General features: G+C 40.1%; 1 protein-coding gene across 1 annotated transcript in view; it reads left to right on the top strand.

The window, feature by feature from the left end:
- The window catches only part of LOC117823316 (CUB and sushi domain-containing protein 3-like), a 161,969-nt gene that overhangs the window by 55,115 nt on the left and 82,281 nt on the right, over positions 1-24,573 (top strand). The window contains exons 29-34 of the mRNA XM_034698464.1: positions 13,661-13,774; positions 14,413-14,508; positions 14,879-15,082; positions 21,253-21,377; positions 21,552-21,648; positions 23,119-23,223. Of these exons, the coding sequence (XP_034554355.1) occupies positions 13,661-13,774; positions 14,413-14,508; positions 14,879-15,082; positions 21,253-21,377; positions 21,552-21,648; positions 23,119-23,223 (741 nt within the window). The remainder of the gene's footprint in view (positions 1-13,660; positions 13,775-14,412; positions 14,509-14,878; positions 15,083-21,252; positions 21,378-21,551; positions 21,649-23,118; positions 23,224-24,573) is intronic.

Here is a 24,573-nt window from a genome sequence, read left to right as displayed (position 1 = left end):
GCAAAAAGCCATCAGCTGTTAGTTCATAGACTGAAAGCTATTTTTGAATTGTTGATCATTGTGAAATAAATTTCAGGTGTCTAAGCCTCAATGCCCAATTAATGATAGCAAACAAGGCAAGGCTGTAAAATATGTTCATCAAATCGGAGGTAATTATGAACACGGTTTAAAATGATTCATAAATTTTGTATTGGAGCGCGCATTGTTACAGTTTCCTTGGCTCTTGGCACCATCACCGGCTGTGAGAAAAAATAAAACTTGCCCTTTAATTTCTGCTTTGCCATTTTTGACAGAGCAAGGCAGTTAGCAGTGTTTCTTTTCACATTTGGATTTCTTAATGTTTGATCACCTGGCTGACTGGTGGGGTAGTCACAGCACACTCAGTCTACAAAAGAAAATAAATGTGACAGCAGAATTCATATTATTCTCCCTCACCAAGACAAGACTCAGCATTCTTTTTCTGTTGTTGTAGTTTTTGTTTTTATATGACAGTAAAATCTGGGTGCCAACAGGAGCCACCGGATCAAATCAAATGGCTGTAAGTGGTTCAGATCTTGTTGCCTAGGGTGCAGATGTTACTGTTGAGTCTTACACTACAAGTTGTTACCTAAAACTTTGATCATTTGACATTTCTGCATGCATGTCAGGTTAAAACTGATGACAGAGTAGCTATTTCCTTTTTTTTTGCCACCCTCTTTACTTTTCCTCACAGCACAGGTTCACACTGTGTGATATAAGATTCTCTGACAGGCTGTCAGTGCTACAGCCAGTGACAGCTCATAAGTTTTGGCGATGCTCATACGTGGCTCAGACATATATTTTGTTCATGGGTATCATTAGTACAAGCTGTATAGATTTAAAGCAGTCTCTCTGAGCTGTCATGTCTTCTGTCTGACTGGAAAGCTGCACACCTCCCTGTATGTGCTTTCCTTTTAGCCACATTTTACCTTGCAGCATTTTGAACCGTGCTTCCTAGCACAATGTATGCACATAATAAGAATCCATCAATAACATTGTAATGAACCAAAGTGTAATCTAGTTAAGTTCTGCCTCTAGCACCATCTCGGTCATACAAATAAATGCTCTGTCTCTTTGTACAGGACTTGCTGGTCCGACAAGAAATGTATTTACAATTTGGATGCCTGGTTTCTGCCTTTACCATGCTCATACATGTTCACGTTCATGTACATTGCTTAATGCATACAGTGCATTAATCCATATGATTATCCTAACATTCATGATGACAGAAGTGCTGGCAGTAAACACCTGTGCTTGCATCCCAGTCTAGTTACTAAAAAGCCTCTATTCATTTGTGAGCCATTATTTCTTGGTGGCTCAGCACTCATATGTATTCTCTCTGCATAGCGTATTTTACTTTTCAGCATTCAAATGTCATTAAGGTATAAGTGCATCTGTCTTGCCCTTTAATGTTTAAATATTCTGTCAGAAAAAAATTTCTGTAGTCATATTTCAAATATAACGCTTCTACTCTTGTAAAGACATGAATTATTCATAGCTCTCAACCTTTGCCTTGGGCACTGCTTCTAAACATACAGACATACACAACATTACAGGAATTCACTCATGTTTACACCAATTTCATAGCTTGTATGTAGCTTTTTTGTCTCATACTTCCAACAGTTTTATGTATTTTCTGGCCTTAAAATGGGGAAAGTTAAGCCAAGGTATTCTGACAAGACACCACACTATTGTGTGCACTTGTTAGTAGAAGGAACAAATAAAAATGTGTACACAAATTCTACAACAAAACATGCTACAAGGTAAATCGATTTATTTTTGCTGAAATACGCATAGTGGGCCTGATCTACTAAGGGTTTGCGTGTATAAAAACACGTGGAAACTTGATAGCGCGCGCAGAGCAGATTTCCTAACCGGGAGCACCTAGGATTGCGTCTGTCAAATGAGCAAAATAGCACTCGCTATTCATTTAGCGTGTTTGCCTTCATGAATATGCAGAATACATGCAGGTCATCAGAGCGCGCAAAATACTTGGAGGAGGAGATGCAAATGTATTCATTTAGCACACGCAGTGTGATCTATCAAATCTGAAGTAGATAGCGAGCGCTGTTTTTGCGTCTATATTTAGCACGTTTGAATGGCAGGTGCAAACTGGCACAGCGTTACGCACACTTGGCTGAGGTCACTGTAAAGCTCATCATAACTTTACAACATGCCCACAACAGCGGGGCTTACACGCATTACTACAGTTTTTACACACACTAATGTCATTTTGAAGTCAATCAAACGGACATGAAGTCTAACAAATGAAGAGAACAACACAAATAAATAAATACAACAACACAAATTCAAAGCAGTTCAGCACCACGGATAGCGACCGCATCATTCTGACACCCACTTTAACTTTTTCATATAATGAGAGCACAGTAGGTCACTGTATCAACAGATATACAGTTTAGTAAAATTGGCACAGCGGCCCACATCTTCACATATAAACAAAAAATCAACATGAAGTACTCGGCCTACTCACCACTGTTTGAAGGAGCCTTAAGCTCCGCGGACTTGTCCACGATGCACTGTATGTCCATTTGCTTTGCTCTGTCATTCTCAATAGATAACATGATATGTCCACTCTGTCCCACCGTGCTCCTCAAGGGGTTTTTAGTTAGTTTTAACTTGGAGAATGAGCGCTCAGAAGTTGCAACGTTGACGGGAAGAGTAAAAAATAAAAGCAGGGACAGGCCTCATCAAATTGCTTTCTAAACTCCATCAAAACGCTGATTGCGTTTTGGAGCAGAGTAGATGCGTTTATTTCATCGGCAGATCTTCTGTTTGTTCTCACAGCATTCACCTTTGCTGGAGATCACCGATGTGTTTATTTCCCTCCTCCACTAAGACCTCCAACTCCATGACTTCAAACTTCATTTATCGCTTAAGACCACTCTGTTCTCTCAAACTCTCCATGGTGACAGCCGATAGCACACGCAAAATGCTCATTAAAGGGCGGTCCGCATCACTTTTGCACTTGTTATCGTTTGCGCACCCAGTCTTAGTAGATCACCCGCAACACGCCCAGAAATAGCACGTGCAAAATTATTATTTGCACACGCAAATTAGCGCTCGTTATTTGGGATCTTTGCAGATCAGGCCCAGTGTGTATTATGCCTTGAGGATTTGTTTGCCTCATTTGTGAGTGTTTGGATGGCTTCAGAGGTGAACCAAATTCTACCAATTAGCAGCGCCCTCTTTTTATTTCTTTTATGAACTGCATATATTTTATTTTGCAAGGAAACGTGCTCTTCTGTTTGAATGGGGTCTTGCATTAAGTATCCCAAGTGAGATTCAACCTATTGACTTCAAATTTCAGAAACATTGCAGTTCATATTTGAATATAAACTGTTGATCTAAAAGTCTCATTACACGACTGAAGCTGAAAATTAAAACAAACTCTTATTGCTCTGAAAATATTCCACCAACTCTGCACCCCATTTTAACATCATTTCTCAGCAGATCTAATGACTATCATTATACCACACATCTAAGCTTGGTAAACTTTCAGAAGTTGCATTTCATGGTTAGGTAGCCTCTCACTGGATGGTTTCTCATAACGAGTCATTGGTGAATTGGATTTCAAAGACACAGCATTCAGTCACCTCTGTTTATCTGCCAAGAGCTTTTTATAGCGTCAGTGTATGTGTTTATATAATGCTAACAGCAACATATGCATATTGGTTGCCACTGAGTGTGTCAGGAGGCGAGACAGGAGCACTGACAGATTGCAGTAATAAATCTGGGCTGTAACAAGATGGACAGAGAATGAGTGAAAGAGAGCGAACACGGAGACAGCGAGAGGTAAAGGGAGCTAGTCTAACCACGAGAAACAGTCACATAGATCTTTGCTGAATGCAAAAGTCTCTGAGAGAACAAGTTAGATTGAGAGAGTGATAATGAGTGAGAGAATATAATGAACCAGACAGGGGATGAGACGAGAGGGAGAGAAGAACTGTGCTGCTGAGAATGATCATAAAATACGTTGACCCTGGGGGCTGATTGTTGACTCATCAGAGTTGCTCACTAGAGAGTTAGATTATGCCTGCAGCCACTCAAGTACATGACTTGCTGCATCCCACACAAAAACCGCTACCTTGTCTGTCTGCGACTCTTTAATGTACACACTATCCTTAGTGTGATTAGCCTGCATGAACTTATACTCTGCCAAGGCTCCACTTGAAAGCTACATATGTCAACTGCATTGACTGGATTTGAAATGATTGTGGTTTTAAAGTTTTGAAGGTTGTTGTTCTAGGAAAGACTTTTGTTCACTTCTTCACAGAAAAAGAGAAAATAAGAAAAAAGATCCAAAAACACAGATAGGGTTTGGCTAAAGTGGTAGGTAAAATAAGTGGCACACGTATCTTGCCCCCCTTCTCCTCCTTCTTTCTCAGAGTGACCAGTACTTACAGCTTTCAATCCACAGAGGGAATTTTTACCCAAGATAGAAGCCTAATGGACTGAATGTGGCCTGTGCCAAGGTGCAGCCACATACTCCATGCCAAAATAGGCTGATGCAATTTCACTGTGATAATGGGTCATTAAAAATATATGTGTCATACAATCCCTCCGGTTTCTGTAAATGAGGCTTGTGTATGCTGTCACAGCGTAGAATCTCAGAAGGCCTGCTCCGCCACAAAGCAAAGATGACAGTTAGCTCTTCCATAATTCATAGCCAGAAGGACAAACATATGCTGCCATTTTCCTTACCTTTTGCTGTTGCCTGTGCAGTGAGTGTCTCCAACACCTTATCTGGGCTTTGTGCATGATTTGCCTGCAGGCTTGTGAAATTGATGCAGTTGTATGGGCAAAAATGGGCTTGCATCACATTCCAGCAACGTTAGCAGCGTTTTGAGCACATTATTTTAAATAACGCGACGAAATGATAGTTTATATGACTGATGCTGCACTCATAGGAACTCCTGCTTATCATCTATTTTATGTCCGGCCATCATGCTATGTAACTTGACTGATCAAGAACAGGCAAACAAATTGTGGATATAAAATGTTTTTGAACATGTGAGCCGATTATCATTGAATGGAAGTAAAGCAGTGTACACATACTGGCTAAAAAAGCTTGAAGCTGCATGTCTTTAGTGAGTTTGATTTTATTAATTTGAATATAAATTAAATAAGTTTGATAAAAATGCTCACCCATGTGTGTGTATTTGACACAAGAAGACACTCCTTAAACCTCATTGACCTAACTTGTCATTTTGACATTCTATTGCAGAAAAAGTACAGAGGGAACTACTAACATTAACGATGACTCAGTGCCATAAAAAGGACACTCTATAACAGTTCCATGAAAAGAGACACCTTTTCAAACAATCACTGATGTGTCCCTGAGGATCAAATACCCGGGAAGGTAGCTGATCACAAGAGTAATAATCCCCAAGGTAGCAGGAATGGTCACCTATTGGGCAAGTGGTTAATTTTGATGTAGGAAGAAACACAAATATTAAGAAGAAGACGAGTGTAAGGGTCTGAATAAGACGACTGTGCAGATGATACACAAATATCTTTATCACATCTTGGCTGAAGTGGCTCTCTTGGCAAGCACAAAGATGCACAGAAGTGTGATTGAAGCTGTTTTCTTTGGGAATAAATGAAGTTGTTGGGCCCACTTAAAAACATCAAGATGCTTTCTGCTCCGTATCACATGAAATCCCTAATACCTTTCAGACAGTAGCAAGGGCAGAGGAGAGAGAGAAGACCTGCAGAGGCAGTCAAGTTTCACTGATTAGCTTCCACATGATACTGAAGAACTAGAGCCTGTTATCTCCTCTTTATACTCCATTTTAGATAAATACTCTGCAAAAACTGCTTTTTCAACAACAAATACTGATGTGCTGGCAGGGTTTTATGAAATGGAAAATCATCAAATACAGTAATCCCTCTAGTGTATATCAACACAAAAAAGTAGTCACCTTGAATATTTCATTTTAAGTCTGGCACTCGAGCAGGACAGAAGTCTGATATATCATGACCACGTAATATACACACGATATTTCTGTGAACCTATTCACATGAAAATGATCTCAGGCGCTCTGTTCTTTCCTGGCTTAGGTAATGGTTTCTTTTTAGTTTGGAGTTGCCTCATCTCACCAGAGGTTTGTCTGTCTCTCTTTAACAAGTAGAACACTGAAATATGATAAGCCAAATTGGTTTGGAACAAAATGTGCAGGATTGACTTATGACTCAGTGCAGCATACTGTTCTCACCTCACACTGTAATGGTGATTCATAGCTAGTGGCATTTAATATACGTATAATGATAGTGCAACACTATGGTCATCCATCTGTTCTATTACTATGTGCTATTTTAAAAGTAGTTTTTTTGTACAGTAGATACTCACTGTCTAATATCAAGCTGAGTTGTTACAGTGTTGATTGCATCGGGAAGTCCTAATATCTATGCCCTTCTACCTATAACTGAAACAATACTACCGATTAAGTAACTCAAATGCAGTTTAAGAGCAGATTAATTTGTTCAGGTAAAATGACAGCAGGGGGAAAAAAAGCCATACAGGCAAAGCAGCTGTTGTAGTTGAAAAGGACCCCTCACAACCACACATGTTTCTGTAATTATGTTGTCGCTCACACTGACACAACTTCATCCATTTTTTGATGTTTCCTTTTTGCAACTCCTAAATAACACCTATTTGAGCAGACATAACCAAGCAGTTTTTCTCTTTGCCAGCCTTTGTACAAATAAGCAAGATAACACATAAAGAGGATCTTGACCCTGCATTGTGGAGTTTTTTTACCTCCTGCCTGGCATACACCACTTTTATGATAATCCATTAACTCCTCACAACACAAGAGCGATCCGATGGGTCATGCTCATTCATTCTGCAGGAGAAAGATCACATAGCAGAGGGAGGAGAGACAGGGATGAAAAGAGCCTCTCTGAGATTATGACATTTTTCTTCCCTGCTGTATTGTAATGATGCTATCTGCAGCACATGTCCTTGTTTTTGACAGGGAGAGCACTCCATCCCAAAAGCAGGGATGATAAAGAAGAGATGAAAACTTCAAAGTGCAGCAAAAGTTTATAGTTGAGGGGCAGTAGCATGAAGAAGTCAAAGACGTTTTCTGTTCCCCAGCTTTCTCATGTTGACTTTTTGAAAGGAGGCATGTGCGTTTCCAGATCTCTTCAATTGCCCGTACCTTACACACATTATTAGTTTTTTCTTTGATTGTAACAAATGCAAAAAATAGTTCAAGTTGGTACCTTTCTTGAAAACTCCTATTTTAAGTTGTCCCTTAGTAATGTGTTGACAAACTGGGACACATCAATTTTATCTCATTAATACAGTAATACAAAAATCTGTCCATTAAAGGAACACGCCATATTGACCTGATGGTCCCATTTCACTGCTTGAAAGGACTAGACTGTGTTAACAATCTCCCAGTTAATGTTGGGCTCTGTATTCATTTAATTTGAAATATGCATGGAGGAAAAATCCTCGTTTCAGTTCAATTGAATGACACACAAGAAAGCACATTATTAAAAAATGAAAGATGATAAGTATCTGCTTTGATGTCAACAATACACATCTTCAAACAGGATTTTTATTACATTTGGCCTACGGATAATTCATGTTACTGCATGATCGTATAAAGAGATCCGTCTTTGTTGTTAAAAGAAGCTTTGTGTTAGATCATTTGATAACTAAAAGAAAACTAAAGTGAAAGCTATCAAGGTAAGGGTTTGCAAAGTTTACAGTGTTTCCCACAGAATGACATCATGCCTGTGGAAGGGGAGGGTCTGAAATACATTTCAATCAGGAGAGACACAGTTTGAAGATCAAATGTTATTTGTTACAACTAAATGAATAATGAAACTTGACAGAAATCTTTGGCGTAAGGACTCTACGGGGATAATTTAGTGAGAGTAGGAATGTGTGAATTTGGCAGCAGAAGAAATCCCCCTAGAGTCCAGACACTGGTGGTGGTGGTTGATGATCCTAGGAATTCAAGACTTTGCAGAGACCAGGTGGAGATGGGGAGGTGGAGGGTGCGCACCATCAATGCAAGAAGGAACTAGCAGGAGAGAGAGACACATTTAAAAAGACAGCAGAGAGTTGATAGGCTGACGATAAGGGCGTGCCACTGAGCTATTGGATGACGCCACTGCTGATTAGCCAATAACAGCTCCGGAACATGCAGCTGGAAGCAGGTGAGCTATTGAATGAGGGAGAAGAGAGTTAACTGCTGTGATTGCTTTATAGTCTTCCCGTCTGAACTTTCGTTAGAGCTACATGACTCTTTCTAAGTTAGGTTCTGTCCTCTATCTATTCATTCTATTGATAAGTTAGTTAAGCTAGGCTATATATGAATTGTGCTTTGTTCTCTCTGATCACCTGCAGAGCTTGTTTCAGTCACCTCAGTTCATCCGATGTGAGGGGCAGAGAGGGACGAGAAAGTTCAGAGAGGAAGTTTTAAGCATTTCAAAATAAAAGAAACCTATTTAAATTGGGGCTAAGAAACTGCACTAGAGTCTATGAACTGTATGATTATCTTGCTGCTACACATGATAACACTTTTTTGTTGTCGTCTATACGAGTGGAGATGTTTTTTCAGCACACATTAAAACCGTCTCAGCACCATTCAGACACTACAACATACTTAGACACTGTTACTGACCAGGTGCATCCATTCCTCGCCACAGTCTGCACTCTTACAAATGGATACTTTAAACAAGCCTTGTCAAAGAAGCACTCATCACCCCAAAATGGTTCCAGGAACATGACAGTGACCTTAATTTACTTCACTTCCCTGCACTTTCCCCAGATCCCTGCCCAGAAGAGCCCCTTTAAGATGTGGCACCAGGGGATTTTTCACAGTGTGAATGTGCTGGAAAATAGCTGCAGGAAGTGTGTGTATCGAGTTAGAATGAACCAAGAAGTGGGATCCATGCCTTCAAGAATTTGGGCTCTTTTGAAGCGAAAACTTCTTGTGCAACTTTAACCCGGTGTCTTCTTCAGAGTGAAGGGAATAATGAAATGTTAACTGTATGTGACTGCGCTCTTCTTGCTATACCTTCATTATCTTTGAATTACTTTAGTGTATGACGCCCAGAAGTGATTACCTTAATCACATGATTAATTTAAACAGTCCCCTGTATCCATTAATACCTGACAGAAACCACCAAGGACAGCACCATAGCCTCTTAACACATTTTTCAAAATGACTGCTTTTATAATTACACAACAGTGGGATCAACCTGTAGCTGTTTATTTTTCACATTATGCAAGCCCAGCAGGCATTGTGGTATGACATACATAAATGCACACGTTTTGATCTAATACCCAGAGAGGTCTGCGATTAAAGGGTCTGAACTGCTTTTAGATAATTCACAGTGAAGATCCAGCCATGGAAATGTTGTCCGTTGTCTCAGTGCATTGTGTTTACAGCACCATGACTAGGCCCAGAGGACAAAAGATTCATCATAGTCCTGCATAAATTAGGTAACAAGTTTACAATGATTTATTGACTTAATATCTGGACGTGATTACAGAAAAGGAGCAGATTGGAGTCATGCATGGCTAGCTTTGGATTAGAGGCAGCAATGAGCGACACTGTACTTGTGCCAGTGCGAATACACGTGCATGTGCTTAAAGTTTGTGTGAGTGTGTGTTGTCACAAAGCAGGGGGGTGCAGCTTATTTAACATAGCACAGTGTTGGTATGCTAATACGACAGCAGTGAGCTGTCCCTAAGGGTAAAATCATCTCTTATTCAGACCCTGGTTCAGCCATAGGCATTCTCTCTATTCAAGAGATGAAGAAGCAAGGCTGCCTGTGCTGCTCTCTGACTCCCCCCTATAGTCTTTGTACATGAGTCTCTGTGTATAGATTTTTTTTATTTTTACTAGCTGTATATTTTGGATTTATTTCATGTCAAACCTACTGACAAAAGCATAGTTTCTGTTGCACAGATTCCCATGTTTCCTTTGTGATATCCTCTTCATTTCCGCAATTCTGTCATTTGGTCATCTGATGGCCCGTCCAAATCTCCCTCTCTCGGAACATAAGTTTCAGCGTTTTCTGCAGTGACTTTTAGGGTGCACTGAATCTCTCTTTTTTAATACTGTACCTCTTATTCCCCTTTGCTGCGTCTTTCTTAGTTATGTGGCAGGTATATCAGTTTTACAGTGCTACTCTGTGAGGCCACATGCCAGAAAAGATCCGTACAGCTGAAAAGTGAAGACGACAGGAAGCTGCTCTATAATTCATAGCCAGAAGGACAAACATATGCTGCCATTTTTTTTTTATACCTTTAGCAATTCCCTCTGTTACCCCTGACTTTTTTTTTATTTTTTACACCTTTTCAGGTGGCCATGTGTGTGTTCTGCCTTAAGGCATTTGGATGAAGAGAACACAGTGGTGAAAGCCATTACTGGTCAAAAACAGCCTAGCTTTTCAGTTAACAGTTCATTTGAAGTCTGCTCTACACAACAAGGGCCCCATTATAGCTCCCTTCATGTATGTGTGAACTCCATGTTTCCCCACAAGCTTTTACTTGGGGGGGCTGCCCAGGTATAGTAATGCCCTCCGAAGTATTTTTGTTTAACAATTCTTGCATTTTTTATTTTAATTTTGATTTAATCTGCCCATGAGAGTTATGCCATCTGTGACTGATGAAAGGAAAATCCCCCTTCGCTACCTCTGGCATACCCGGTCTGATAATCATACTGGATCTGCAGAGAAAATCTTTCATTGCGTGTCTCATTTAAATTCACTGATACTTGTTGGACTGTTCCTTTTAATACCTCATGCAGTTGTTATGTAAGTGTGGCTCATTAGTGCAGATGTCATTCAATATCGTAGCCACGTTTTGATTGTTTCAAAGGGCTACACAATTATCAAGCCTTCTACCACATCCGGGTGACATGCTGTGGTGAAAACAGAAAGACAGGTGAAGAATTTCAATCAGTTGCTTTATTTTTTTTCTTTCATTGTTTTTAATAACTTGCTGCCAACGCAGACAGCGAACAGAGTAGACATACAGGGAGAGAGAAACAGAAATAAGGCAGAGCAAGCTGTTGTGTGCAGTAGAAGATCAGAGTTGTAGGTGTGTGTGTGTGTGTGTGGGTGTGTGGGTGTGTGGGTGGAAAAGACAAATGGAGTTAGGAGAGCAGATTAAAGTAATTTGTGAGTAAACACTGAAATAAGTTAGAAAAAAGGAGGGCTGAGATTATAGCTTGTTGAAGCCACATAGAGTTTAGTGTTGAATTTAGATTGCTGTGTCCCACTGATTAAATACACTTGTTAAGAAAAAGTATCTCATTTTATTTGACTACTCTGTGAGAGATCGAGTTATGATGGTGGAAAATGAAACAGTTGTTCCCTGAAATGAACCTGTTTCAAACCACTTCTTACACGCTGACACTGAGTGAGCTATTTAGTTTTCATTTTCTTTAGATTTCTGTATATGTCAGTTTATTTTTCATAACCTTTACCTACCTATCAAGTATTTTCATGGTTGTAAACCTTATTTGTTGCTGACTAGAAGTCGTGCATGCATGTTGCGAGTCCGTTTCCATATGACAGGATTGTCACAGTGTCACCGTTCCGGCATGATTGAGGTATACCTTCTCCTTGGTAAAAGCCAGTCATGTGCGCCACCTCAATTAACTGCCATCACAGCGGCTGCCTGATTTTTGACAGAAATGAGCTGGTGTTTTGGATAAACACTGTGAAGACACTGATGAGCTCACTGACTCACACAAAAAGAAACCCATGGTTGTGTTTGGCTGCCCATCTGTCCTCGGTTTTAGAGAGAGAAAGGCAGAACAGAGAGTTACCGAGGGTTAAAACATGGAGAATACAATGTTGCAGTCACAAGACGCCGATGCAACAGAGGGTGAGAGTGATGCAGTTATTTTCCCACTGTTGCACACATACTGTATGCACACAGACTTGAACCCACATGGTGTCATAGGAGTACTGATCCAGTCAGCCAAGACTATCCAGTTGACAGGGGGAGATCAGATAACTTCAAATGGTGTGCACACTTTGATATAATCAGGGACTCTTAATTGGAAATATTCATGCAGGGGGTTATTTTTAATGTTTTGTATTAATAATTTGTACTTTTTCAAACAGCTCTCTGGAGTTCCTTTAAACTGGGGTTAAGATTTAATTGTTCCTGTCTGACAAATAACAAAGAAGGAAGTGTTTGATCAAAATCAAGGTTTCATAAAGCAGGTGCATAGTCCACATGTAACCAGCAGTGTTCTCATATTTCTCACTTAATTATTTTTTGTTAATAGCAAATATTGTTTTTACCCTGTAAATCCCCTGTCTTATGTTCATCAAAAAGGAGAGATTTATACTTCACTGGAACCAGTTAGGATTCTTGTTCTTGTCTTTGTAGATGGAGATGGAGAATATGATTGCTTCATTAATTCTGATCCATCTTAACATTGCTTACATTGTTTTCTTCTGCTAGGAGCTATCAACCAAGCACAGTTTTTATATTAGAAATATTACTACTACTGCTATACTACTATTACTACTACTAATAATAATAACAATAATAAAGGATGGTTAGATGTGATCATACTGAAATTATTACAATTAGATGTTTGAAGGTTATTCTCCACATGCTAAATACTGTGGCACAGTAGATAGTGATACATTGGAGAACCTGACAACCATAGTTGTAAGGAAAGTGTCACATAAAAGTGAGCAGCAGCTAAGCATTTCCCCCTTTTCTTGAAAAGATATATATTTAATATTTATGACTCACTTATTTCCTTGAGCTTTTTTTAACAAATGAAACTCAGGTCAAATTAATTTCACCCAAAGTTGATCATATATTTATTAAATGTGCCTCAAAGATTTAGACCTGTTTACTGCAAAATTGAAAAGAGTATTTACATGCCAAAGTTGGCATTTTTAACAGAAATGTCATTTCAGATTATGAGAATTTGGTATTTATTCAGGTGCTATCAGGCAGACACCAATGTTCTTATTGATTGAAAGCAGGGGTGGATGAACAAAGTAAAGTGTTGTGAAGAGATACAGTGAATCAGAAAATCAAAAGTTAAAGCAAAATAAAAGAAAGTCGTGATGGTAGAAAGTCTACCCTCAGCCTGGAAAATGAATGGTTCAGTACAGTCTTGACAGATGATCTACACTCTTACTCCCACACCATCCACCCAGTGTCTCAGGGTGAATATGTGTGGCACCGTTGTACGCCAGCAGGGCTTTAAAGTGAATCAGTCATCTCAGAGCTAAAAGCCACTGAAGACAGATTTAGCCGATGGATCACTGCCATCATATTTCAGTTTGAGTTTTTTTGTTTTTTGAAGTTACATTATGTTTTGACTAATTGGTTGAGGTGAAATGTGTTCATGGTTGCCGTCTCAAAGAGATGCATGCAAATTAGATTAGATACGCAGCTCTTTACATTTAAAGGGAGTTTTACAGTCAAAACAACATTAACCTCAGTGTTATTGGTTCAAGGTGCAGCAGCCAGATGCTTAAAAGACTGAGAGGATATATTCATTTTAAGTCTTACTTACTAACCTTCCAGGGACATTAACAACAAACAGTGAATGGATTGAAACTTTCCACTGTCATTTCTTCATGTACCTGTATGTTTCCTTCTTTGCAGTGCTGTTTGGTCAGTTTGTGGTGTTCCAGACTTTGAACACTGATGTTGTGGAGATCTATGACGGAGCTTCCATTGATGCAGCACTGCTCTCCTCCCTCTATGGATCACATTCAGGTATATAAGTAACTGTGTAACCATTCAGCTTAGTTTCTTATTTTATTCATGCTCCTAGCTCAAAGGCACGAGTACTTCTGCCAGGCAGCATTCTGCACTGCGGGCAAGACCGCTCATCCATCGCTCAGTTTGATTCAGATCAGACAAACTTCGTCTTAAAGACAAATTAAAAATATAAACAAACCCCGGCTCTTTGCTGCCAAGGTACATGGTATTTTTAATCTCTTCTTACTTTCCTATAATGTGATATAATGAAGCAAAATGGTGACACATAATACATCATGATTACAATAGTATAAACTCCCGAGATCCTAATTAGAGCAAAGTAAGTAAATCAGCTGTTGCAAATTGTTGGTACACTCTACTTGTTTGGACTGTGGGATGATTTTAAAACATGCAAATGAATCAGATCTGCCTTTTTCACAATTTGTCTTTGATTAAATCAGACTGAAAGCTTCAATCATATTAAAATTCGATTTGAATTCACCACTTTAACTACACGTAACACAGAACTGTACTGATATTCGTATTACTCTCTAATTAATTGACTTATTTGAGTCCTGTCAATTTTTTTTTTCTTTATTAAAATCAGTCAAATAACAGAGTTTATTTTGTCTCCATTTGATTTTGAAATGTAGGCGAGACACTCCCTCTGAGTTCAGGAAACAAGATTACACTCAAGTTCACAACAAATGGAACGGAAACAGCCAAAGGATTTCATTTTGTTTACCAAGGTAAGACTGCTTTTATGTTTCTTTTATTTGCAGAAACTAATTTGGCACGTTGAGAGAATTAACTTGCCTTTGAAAAAAAATGCTCCAGCCCTTCACTCAGCACATAATGGGCTGTTCAGCAGATTGTCATTGGCTGGGCACGCCTGAGCGGAGCAGGAGGCTGTGGAGTCAAACAGCCTATCCTGGCACAGCAGACGAGAGTGACTAATGACGTGCGAGGAGATTCACAAGGGCTTTACCATTTCTCTCTGCCTCCTTTGTCTTGCCATCTCACTTTCTCCCTGTTGTCTTTCTGCCTAGCCTGCCCACAACCGCTCTTTGTCATTGTCTTTCTTCCTCTCACGCTTGTTTCCTCCCTTCTCATCCCCAGCTGTCCCCCGGACAAGCGCCACTCAGTGTAGCTCTGTCCCTGAGCCCCGCTTCGGGAAGCGGATAGGGAATGACTTTGGCACCAGTATGGCCGTACTGTTTGAATGCAATCCAGGCTACACTCTGCACGGCTCCAACGCCATCAGGTGTGAGGCCGTGCCCAATGCCCTGGCCCAGTGGAACGGCACTGTGCCCACATGTGTCGGTAAGCGTCCTCATCCTCCAACCCTCGCCTGAACCCTCCACACACACCTTTCAATAAAAGCATACACACACAAACACGTGCGCACACTGATCCAAAAAGAAGGAGCAGGTGCAGACAAAGATTGGTGTCTGTTTTTCCTAGTCATTACTTATCCTGATGTCTGTCACCCACTTCAAAGCATCCGCCTATTTCTGCTCTTGATAGTTGAGACAGGAAAAAGAGGCAAGGACAAATAGAAAAACAAAGTGTCACATACATTTTCCTGCTAGACGAGGGATTTCAGTTCCCTGTGCCTCAAAGATTAATGGGAAAATAAATGGGGGTGTAAAATAAATAACGGCAACATGCACTTTGGCTAACTTTTCCGTTGTAGCCTGCATCTCTTCTGTACTACATACACTCAGATTAAGGTTATTATCTTCTGCATTCAATATGACATCTACAACAAAAGATGATTCTTAATGCTCTGTCAAATAAACTGAGGTGGATAAAGCATCCGAAATTATAAAAATGCTAGTGGATGTGATGAGACTTGAGAATGTGTGCACCTGTGATAATATATGCAGGCAAGCTGATGGTATGTATAACACTTTACTTATTGAGTAACCAGTTAATAAGTTACATCATGCAATCTAATAAGAGCCTGGGTTTTAGCATATAATACAATATTCTGCAATAGCACCCAGCTTTATGAAGCCAAGCATCATACCTAATGTTTAAGTGTGTATACACTCTACTGGGTTAAAGCAATCAATGTTTTTAATATATAAATGTATCAAATGATAAAACATTGTGACTGGTAGGGATAAAAACTTAAAATGCACTCTCACCTGAATCTGCCACTCTTCTCAGAGCTGTGTATTGAGTTTCAGCTTATTGTTTATCTATCTGACCTGCAGCTTCACTGTAATGGTTCACTCTCAGCATTTGTTAGTGCTGTGTCTGACCGCAGCAAGCTGCCGTTTTCTGTGAAAAGCTCTCAAATCCCACTGTTCACCTCCTGCTGACCACAAAACAGACACACATAAAGAAATAAGTAGTTGCTGTAGAAAGTCAAGCATTTAGCTGCTGAAGAGAGACCCCTCATGAGTTGATGGACCAAAGACTAAATATTGGACGAAGAGTCAATAGGTGGTCAGAAATACAACACCAGATGAATGATTCTTTTGCCCAGTTCCTGCTGGATGTCAACACAACAAGTTGGCAGAGTTGCTTTAAAACATGATATGTTTAATGTTATCTTCAAAACAGGTTTCAGCTTACAAATTATTTGAATCATCTCTCCATTTTTCTCTGAGATGTTCTTCATGTGATAAGAACTCCATAAAGTGTTTCCAGTGCTCTGAATGAGAAACCGCTTCAGTACTCATAAGCAGTGTGTTGTAACACAGAGGACAACATACTTCTTCAACAGAGCAGAATTTGTATTGGCTGAAATTTTAGGTGGATATGGACAACCCTTCATGTCATTTTTTCAATTAGGCACCAATATGTAAAAGAGATGCTAGATAGCAACCAAAGATTGGATGGATCCATTGTTGACAGAGGCAGGAGGACCAAGGAGCTGGAGGCAATCCAGGATCCTCACAACTACAGCTTTATCTGACTGTCCTGTAAATTGTCTGTTGAAGGGACCAGCATTATATCCTACTCTGTGGTTTGGCTAGCATAGACCCTCACCACACACACACACACACACACACACACACACACACACACACACACACACACACACACACACACACACACACGCACACACACGCACACACACGCACACACACGCACACACACGCACACGCACGCAAACGCACACAGATGTACATAGACATACACAAACTCTCATCCATGCACAGGAACAGGTTTACGCTGGCACCTGAACACAGATGCACAGATCCCATGCAAAGGGACATACTCTCTGTCTGACATCCACATGTTTACCTCTGGAAGATGAAGAATTTAAACCAGAGTTTAGAGAAATCTATTGAAGTCAGGCCCTGTGCCAGCCAGTAAATAGTCCCAGCCAGTGAGTGCGGGAGATTTCAAGCCAGGGTTCATCCAAGTTTACTGCCAAGTGGGAAGGGGAATAACGGTGGCATGCGCACTTCCATTTTAAACACAGTGATTGTTATCTTGAGATTGAATCTGGCTGCAGCATCTCCCCCAGCAGCAGTGTACTCGTCCAGAATAATGGATGTACTTTCATGGAAGCTTCAACAAAAACACTATGCTCAATTACTCAAGCCCTACTTTATGGGATATGATGGCATCAGAAGCTCCTCTCTTGTGAGGTACCTGTGTTTGAGGAGATACATTTCCAGCTCCTTGTTCTGCTGTGATTGACCTGGCTCATCATGCTATGCTTGTTTGACTTTTGATTTCACTAATACAAAGCTGCTGAATAAAGTATTTGCTGCTGAGTTTAGATGTAGCCCAACAGTCTTCTGTGATTAAATCAGTGCATAATTTGTGGATTGCCTCAGTTGAATTTCATGAAAAACAGTTGGCTTTGATGAATAGATAGATGGAGTTTGACTTCACAGTGAGCTTTAAAACTAAAGAATTGCTGATGATATTTTAATCTATCTGTTTATTTTTCAATATGTAGAATCTCTGACAATATGCTTGTGTCACCTTTAGATAGTGGAAATAAGCAACAAGTTAAGATAAAAGGAAAGTGGGGGTGAAATATGATAGAAAGGTTATTTTCTGTTGTTTTGCTCCCCACACAGCTGAAAGCAGGGCTGCTTTTTCCTCTCCTATTTTACATTTAATTGTAGAAAATCATGACTGATATTATGTAAACTCACAGATTGCAGTGATTCATTCTCAGTATGCCCACACCATGGGTTCACTGTTGGCTTACACACTTTTCTTCATAGGTGTCAACAAGTAAACAGTGTCGCGCTGGGCTGGTTTTTAAACACTGGGTTCTTGTTTCTGAAATATTCCCTAAAGACCAATTATAGTGGTTCAGTCTGAGGCGGTGTGATCAGGCCGGGCTAAAGTTCCTATCTGGAGCATGATGAGCTGCTCTTGAGGTCAAGCTACTTTTGGGAGTTTTTATTAAAGGGTGGATATTACTGCCAGAGCTGTTTATTTCAAAGCTCTTATTTCACTGTAACAAAAACACATTACCTTTAAGTGGTAAAGGAAGACCACCAGCACTAATGTCTTCTGGACATTAACACTGTATATAAAAAAGTGTTTTTTATTTTATGATTAATTCTTGCTCTCTATGCCCTGTAGTGCATATCAGTATAGAAATTATGTCAGTCAGTCATAAAAAACACCCTGAACATTCGAGAAGCCACATTTCAGCACATTCAATGTTTATTGGAATGAAAACAGTTTTGACCTTCATTTTTACATTAACTTACTTTTTCATTAAGATAACATTTATACGTTTCATACATCTAATACGCCTGTATAAGAAGCATAGAGATTATAAACTTATAGGTATTACATTTAAGTCGTATATCTGATGTAAAATACATTATACACATAACGAATTTTGATATTGTGATTAAAATACTTTTAATTAAAAGTTGCTGTAAATTCCCCCTGTATCAGATGGTGCTAAATGGTGCCTCATTATGTGTGCGTCGTCCCACACACTTGTCTACCTGCGCTAACTCTGACATATGAGCCTGCCACTGATTGAGATGGCTGTGGAGCATTCATGCTTTTATGAGTGTCATGATTTCTAATCTTGCTCGACCAATTACATTAACTGACAGCTCAGGGGACTCAGAGGAGCTGTTAAATTAGACTGAGATACTGGGTACTCTCCCTAGAGCGAGTGGGGCTGTTGCTTGTTGTCAAGATTGTGGTTGCATGCTGGAAGAATTCAAGTTCCATAGAGCAGAAAGCAGCAGACCTACTTTTGTTTTTCTGTAAACAGATGAAAAAACCCTCAGACTTTTGTTTCACCTTTAAAGGTGGAAACTAAAACATCTGATGATTGAAAACAGAGTTATTGTGTTACAGTTTTCTTTCATGTTTCATGCACTTTAAAGAGCTTTGGAGAGCCAGTTGGAAATGACTGTATATGAAACAAGGTCACTGGCAACTGTTCACTTTGTCACTCACACTGCTATTTAGTCTTTACATGATATTATACTCTAGCCTCAGTGCTTGAAGGTGCATGCTTGAGCATCCTTTTTTTCCTTTGCAGAGACATACGCGGTCTTCCTCTTGACACAGGAGTCAATAAATGTACATGTTAAAAACTCTGCACATGAAAAGCCTTAGCTGAAGATGAAGTCACTGTACAGGTGATTTTGTTTAAATGCGACATTGCTTAAAAGCTGTGAAATACAGATGCAGTATAAAAGTCATTTTCTCTAATGCTTTACTTAAAGTGAAAGTAGCAGAGTATTCATTGTGATTCAAGTTCTCCAATCATGTGTAGGAGGATATCACCTGTAAAATATGAATACGTTTGCAATCATGCTTTGCTGAGCTGGAGTAAAGCATCTTTTCCCACCAACCTTTTCCAACAGCGTTTTTTTCTTTGGAATAAGTAGCACATTTTCTTTTTTTGTGTTCTAAGTTCCCCTTGGTCCTTCACATTGCAGCCTCCCGTGGCTGATGGATATTCAAAACAATGATTATACTTGACCTGTGCAGGGTAAACCCTTGTCCTTGACAAATAGCAGCTGGTTCTTCATTGTGAGAGCACATTGTGCCACTCTTTTGAATTTCTGAAGGACCCCCTCTGCCCTGACTGACAGCTCTGCTCATGGTTCTCTTGAAAACTTCAATGTACAAAGGCTGTGTAACCTTGAATATCAGAGGACTGACAACCCAATTACTTGATTGAAAGTAACAAGGAAGGTGTATTGTTTCTGTAATCTGCAGCGTAATCTGAGGAGCACCTTTTTCTGCATCAGAAGCAAAAAGATTAAATAAGTAATAGAGATGGTGCATTGTATTCCCTAAGCTTGGAATCACACTGTATATTTACTATTTTTATGTCATAATGTTTGTGTCATTGACATTGAAATACATACAATAGCTTAGCAGATGTCTGCCAATCACACTCCAGCTGTTGGCTGCTAAACAATTAATCCCAGCAGAGCAATCAACATTTAATATTCAAATACATATTTGGGTTGGACTCCTCAGTCTGAAGAAAGTTTAAAGGTTTTTGTTGAGGAAAAGCTCATCAGCCTGACAGGTCATTATTTGTTTCTGTGTTTGCCAGCAGAATTATGTTTCAATTGGAAGCAAAAGCATTGTTTGTATTTTGTTGTGTGCAATAATCCAATGGATTTTAGTCTGTAAAGCTGGGTAACCATCATTCTTAATAGACAAAAAGTGAAGCCAAACACTGGAAAATAACCAGCCACACACAAGGCCAACTGGCAACAGTCTGACGAGTAATGAAGAAATTGCAGCTGTTATTGCCTTTATTTTTCATTTTGAATTTGTACCCCTGCTCAAATATATCACAGCCCTCAACAATAAGAGCACACCTTGGCTTCTGACTCTAAATCAGCTTTCATCTGAGAGCAGAGAGGCCTAATAAATATGTTCGTTGTGACATTCGTAGAAACAAGGTGCGCTTCGAGAGAAATAATGTGAACAGTTGAAAGATGTGATTTGTGCTGCCTGCCAGAGATAAAATTACACAACAGGCTTGAACAATTTATGAAAGTTGACTGTGCCACCACCCCAAGCTCTGCTGAGTATGAAGTGGCACTGAAAGTAAGAGAACAGGGAGGCATGCCCTGGTTCAGGCTAATTTACATAGGATATAGTAGAACATCTTGATGGCAGGGATCATTGTCCACCTCTTTCTCCGGTCATTCCTTAGAATTGGTAGAATTACACCACATGAAATGATTTTGCAGTTGGACACTTGAATCTTGTTCAAGAGGTCGTTTACAGTAGGTGTAATGATGTCTTAAAAAACGTAATTCTTTTAACTCTGACCCCAGCAAACCCTCTCTGCAGAAAGTGTGTGTGTGTGTGTGTGTGTGTGTGTGTGTGTGTGTGTGTGTGTGTGTGAGTGTGAGTGTGAGTGTGAGTGTGAGTGTGAGTGTGAGTGTGAGTGTGAGTGTGTGTGTGTGTGTGTGTGTGTGTGTGTGTGTGTGGACGTTTGGACCTTGTGTCTGACTCTCTCTTTCTCTTTTCAACTTTTGTTCAAACACTTGTCCTGTGTCTAGTTCCCTGTGGCGGCGTGTTAACCGACCGCAAAGGTACAATCCTCTCCCCTGGATACCCAGAGCCGTACGCCAACTACCTGAACTGTGCCTGGAAAATCTCTGTTCCTGAGGGAGCTGGCATCCAGGTGAGGAGCCCTAGAAACAGATCTTAGTAGAACAATGAGGAGAGCTTAAAAAGTTATTAAACACATGTTCTAAATAAATAAACAGCCAGAAGTATTTCTCTGTGATTACATTTGTTGTGTTTGTTTTTTAGTGGTGTATTTTTAACACTCCTTTTTTCTCTTTTTCTCTTTTAGATTCAAGTTGTGACCTTCGCCACAGAACACAACTGGGACTCGCTTGATTTTTTTGACGGGGTTGATGGCAACGCTCCAAGGCTCGGTAGCTACTCAGGTAAAAGTGATACAGCTAAATTTTAGTTGTCAGTTCCCTGTTGAATTTCAATCAGCCGTCACAGTGCCCCAGCAGCAGACAGATGGGGTGATGGAGCTGATGACATTTGGCATGTCCTTTGAGAAAGCTGTCCAAAAACGAGTTAAAGAAGTCGGAGAAGAAAAAAGCATCTCCCCTCCTTTACAAAATATTCCCGTCTCTTCATTAGAGGTATTTATAATGTCGCTTCTGTTTCACAGATGTAGTGTTGCCTTAGGGCTCCTGCAAATGAAAATGGGGCTTTTGTCACATGGTAACCTACTAGAAACAGGCCATCCCATCATTTTAGAAGCTGAATTTTAGCAAATGAAAAAGAGGTGAAGCTTAATGTCTTCTGCCTCCATTTTGACGATCATTTTTATGAGATTAGGTGTCAAATTTCTCAAGTGCTGAAAATCTCTTTTGAAGAAAAAATACCCTTTACACACTGTTATAGCTCCAAATGACTCCCCTCCTGGTGCAGGGCAACGTGCAGAGTGAAAAGGCTAAGACTTTTGAAATGGGTTGCAATCAGTTTTATCCCTAAGCTGATGAAGGTGATTATGAATACAGATAAATGTCTCCATGCAAATTGAAGAAGACACGCGTTTGGAATAAAACAAATGGAGCCAGACCCATCAGTGCTGCTGCACATACAGAATATAGACCATGCTCATGCTCGCTCTTCAATGGTTTGATTTTGTGGACCTGACTCACCTTTCTGTAGGTCCAAAGAAAGTGTGTCATACATTTTCATCTGTGAAACATTACAGATTATATGAGGTATTGAAATGCTTGTCTGGTTGCAGATTATCCAAAATGTTGTATGTCGACTTCACAAAATACAGCTAACATAGTGATACCTGCCAGCTAGATCAGGCAGGCAACTCAAGCTGCACTGATTTCACACTTAACACGCATCATTCTCAAAATCACTTGACATACTGTCCATATCCTCCCAATCTGGCGGTTTATCGCGGTTCTACTTCTGCTCTGCCGTTGCCACAGCTGCCCTGCTCCAGTGCTGCTCTTTAACTTTAACTTTCAGCCTCACCCGACCTGAGCATCCACATGCAGGCTACGACTGTAGGGGGTTTAAGATATTACCTCATTACTTTTCAATTTCTTCATAAATAAATCAAACTGTGATGAGTGATGAGGTTAGAGCAAAACGCCAAATACCAACAATTCAATTCAATTTAAACCATTAGAGTCTGGCCGACTGAACTGCCTTTTCAGATTTTTGTTTCATGTTGACCATCCTCTTGATTATTTGAAGAGGAACCAAGAGAATAATTATTCAAAACAAAGGCAGAATTATTAGCATGTTAAGGTTATCAAAGTTCTTTTTTCTCTATTGCACATGTTCATTTGTTCTTCATTGGCTTAACTTAACTCTAGGATATGAAATAACCATGGTTTTGTCTGGTTTCTGTGTTTTGTATAACACAGGTACAACTATTCCCCAGCTCCTGAACAGCACGTCCAACAACTTGTATTTGACCTTCCAGTCTGACATCAGTGTTTCCGCCGCTGGCTTTCACCTGGAGTACACAGGTATGAGGAGAGACGGCTTGTCTAGCTGCTTGTCAGTTTGTCTGTTGTCAGTTTTTTTTTGTGTGTCCATCTGCCACCAGCTTCCAGCTGCTGCACAGGGGCATTAGGTATGAGAGGGATTGCTTTTCTGGGTGTCACAGCTGGATGTAGAAAGCTGTAAAAGTGAAGAGGGGAGTGAGTGCGTTTTTTTCTCTTTAATTTTCAGCTTTTGTATCCGCTACTCTTGCATTCTGTGATGGTATTCCCCAATGGTGTCGTTTTTTTAAGTCCACCCGTTGCCTCAAGTTACTGGACGCACATCCTTTTTCATTGGTACTAAATTTGCTCATCCCTCAGTGAGCTATTCACTTAGGGGCATATTTTCCAAGGAGCATGCTAAACATTTACCTAGCGCTAAAATTTAAAGAGTGTAGTTGGCCCCAGAGGAGCGACTGATTTGCTAAGTCCTCTCATTCGAAAATGGTGTAAATGAAAATAGGGGTGCTGATCTGCAGGTGATGCATGTGATGCTCCTCTGCAGATATTTAATAGGTCCTTAGTGACCGCTTTCCGCACTGTTATTTGCATCCCAGCCACTCTACCATTGTCTCGTTTAATGTCAGGGTAATTTTCTTCTTTTTTCATTTCCAAGGTAAGACTGATTTTAAGATGCTACTTTAACTGTCTCAACCTTACATTTGCTTTGATGCTAGTTTGTTGCTGACTTATTCACCCACACAAAGCAATTTTCTTACTTAAATGTGTGGCGATGGGAGACCCATGTCACTCGTTTCAGAGCGGCAAATGAAGGGCAGTGAAAAGAGGCAACCACAGGGTCTCTAAGAGTGGAGAAGAAATTACCTCCTTAATGTTAGGATACAGTAAAATGGGAGGATCCTCTCGACACAACTGCAGGAGAGAGATGATAAGAGGCTCACTAGAACATCAAGCTTTGAGGTTCCATACACAAATAAAGTAGAGTTACATGTTTTTGAGGAAAATCATTTCTTGCAAATGTGTGACAAAACAAAAGACGCACGAGAAACATTTCTGTCACTAAATCTGTCCTCGCTGTCAGTGGTGTCAGTCCGCGGGCATCATACCAGCACTGAGAACGACTTCACAGTCGTGTCTGTCACAGTCAGTGTTTCGTTTCCACAGCACCCTCCTTTTGCTTGGAAGCGCTCCATAGTATTGTCTCTCTGTGGGATCTCTCCTCTCCGCACTAACCCCCTACGCCTCCACTACAACCTACTGCTGAGAATCACTTCAGTGCCATGTCTCACAGTCAAAGTTTTTTCTACGTCTTGCCATTTCTACCCTGGTATTGTGCGTTCCCTGATGTTTTGTGTAAACCATCCTTACATGCCC

Source organism: Notolabrus celidotus, chromosome 12 (genome assembly GCF_009762535.1).
Source record: "Notolabrus celidotus isolate fNotCel1 chromosome 12, fNotCel1.pri, whole genome shotgun sequence".
In the NCBI taxonomy this organism is placed as follows: Eukaryota; Metazoa; Chordata; class Actinopteri; order Labriformes; family Labridae; genus Notolabrus; species Notolabrus celidotus.
This window is presented reverse-complemented; position numbering and strand designations above follow the sequence as displayed.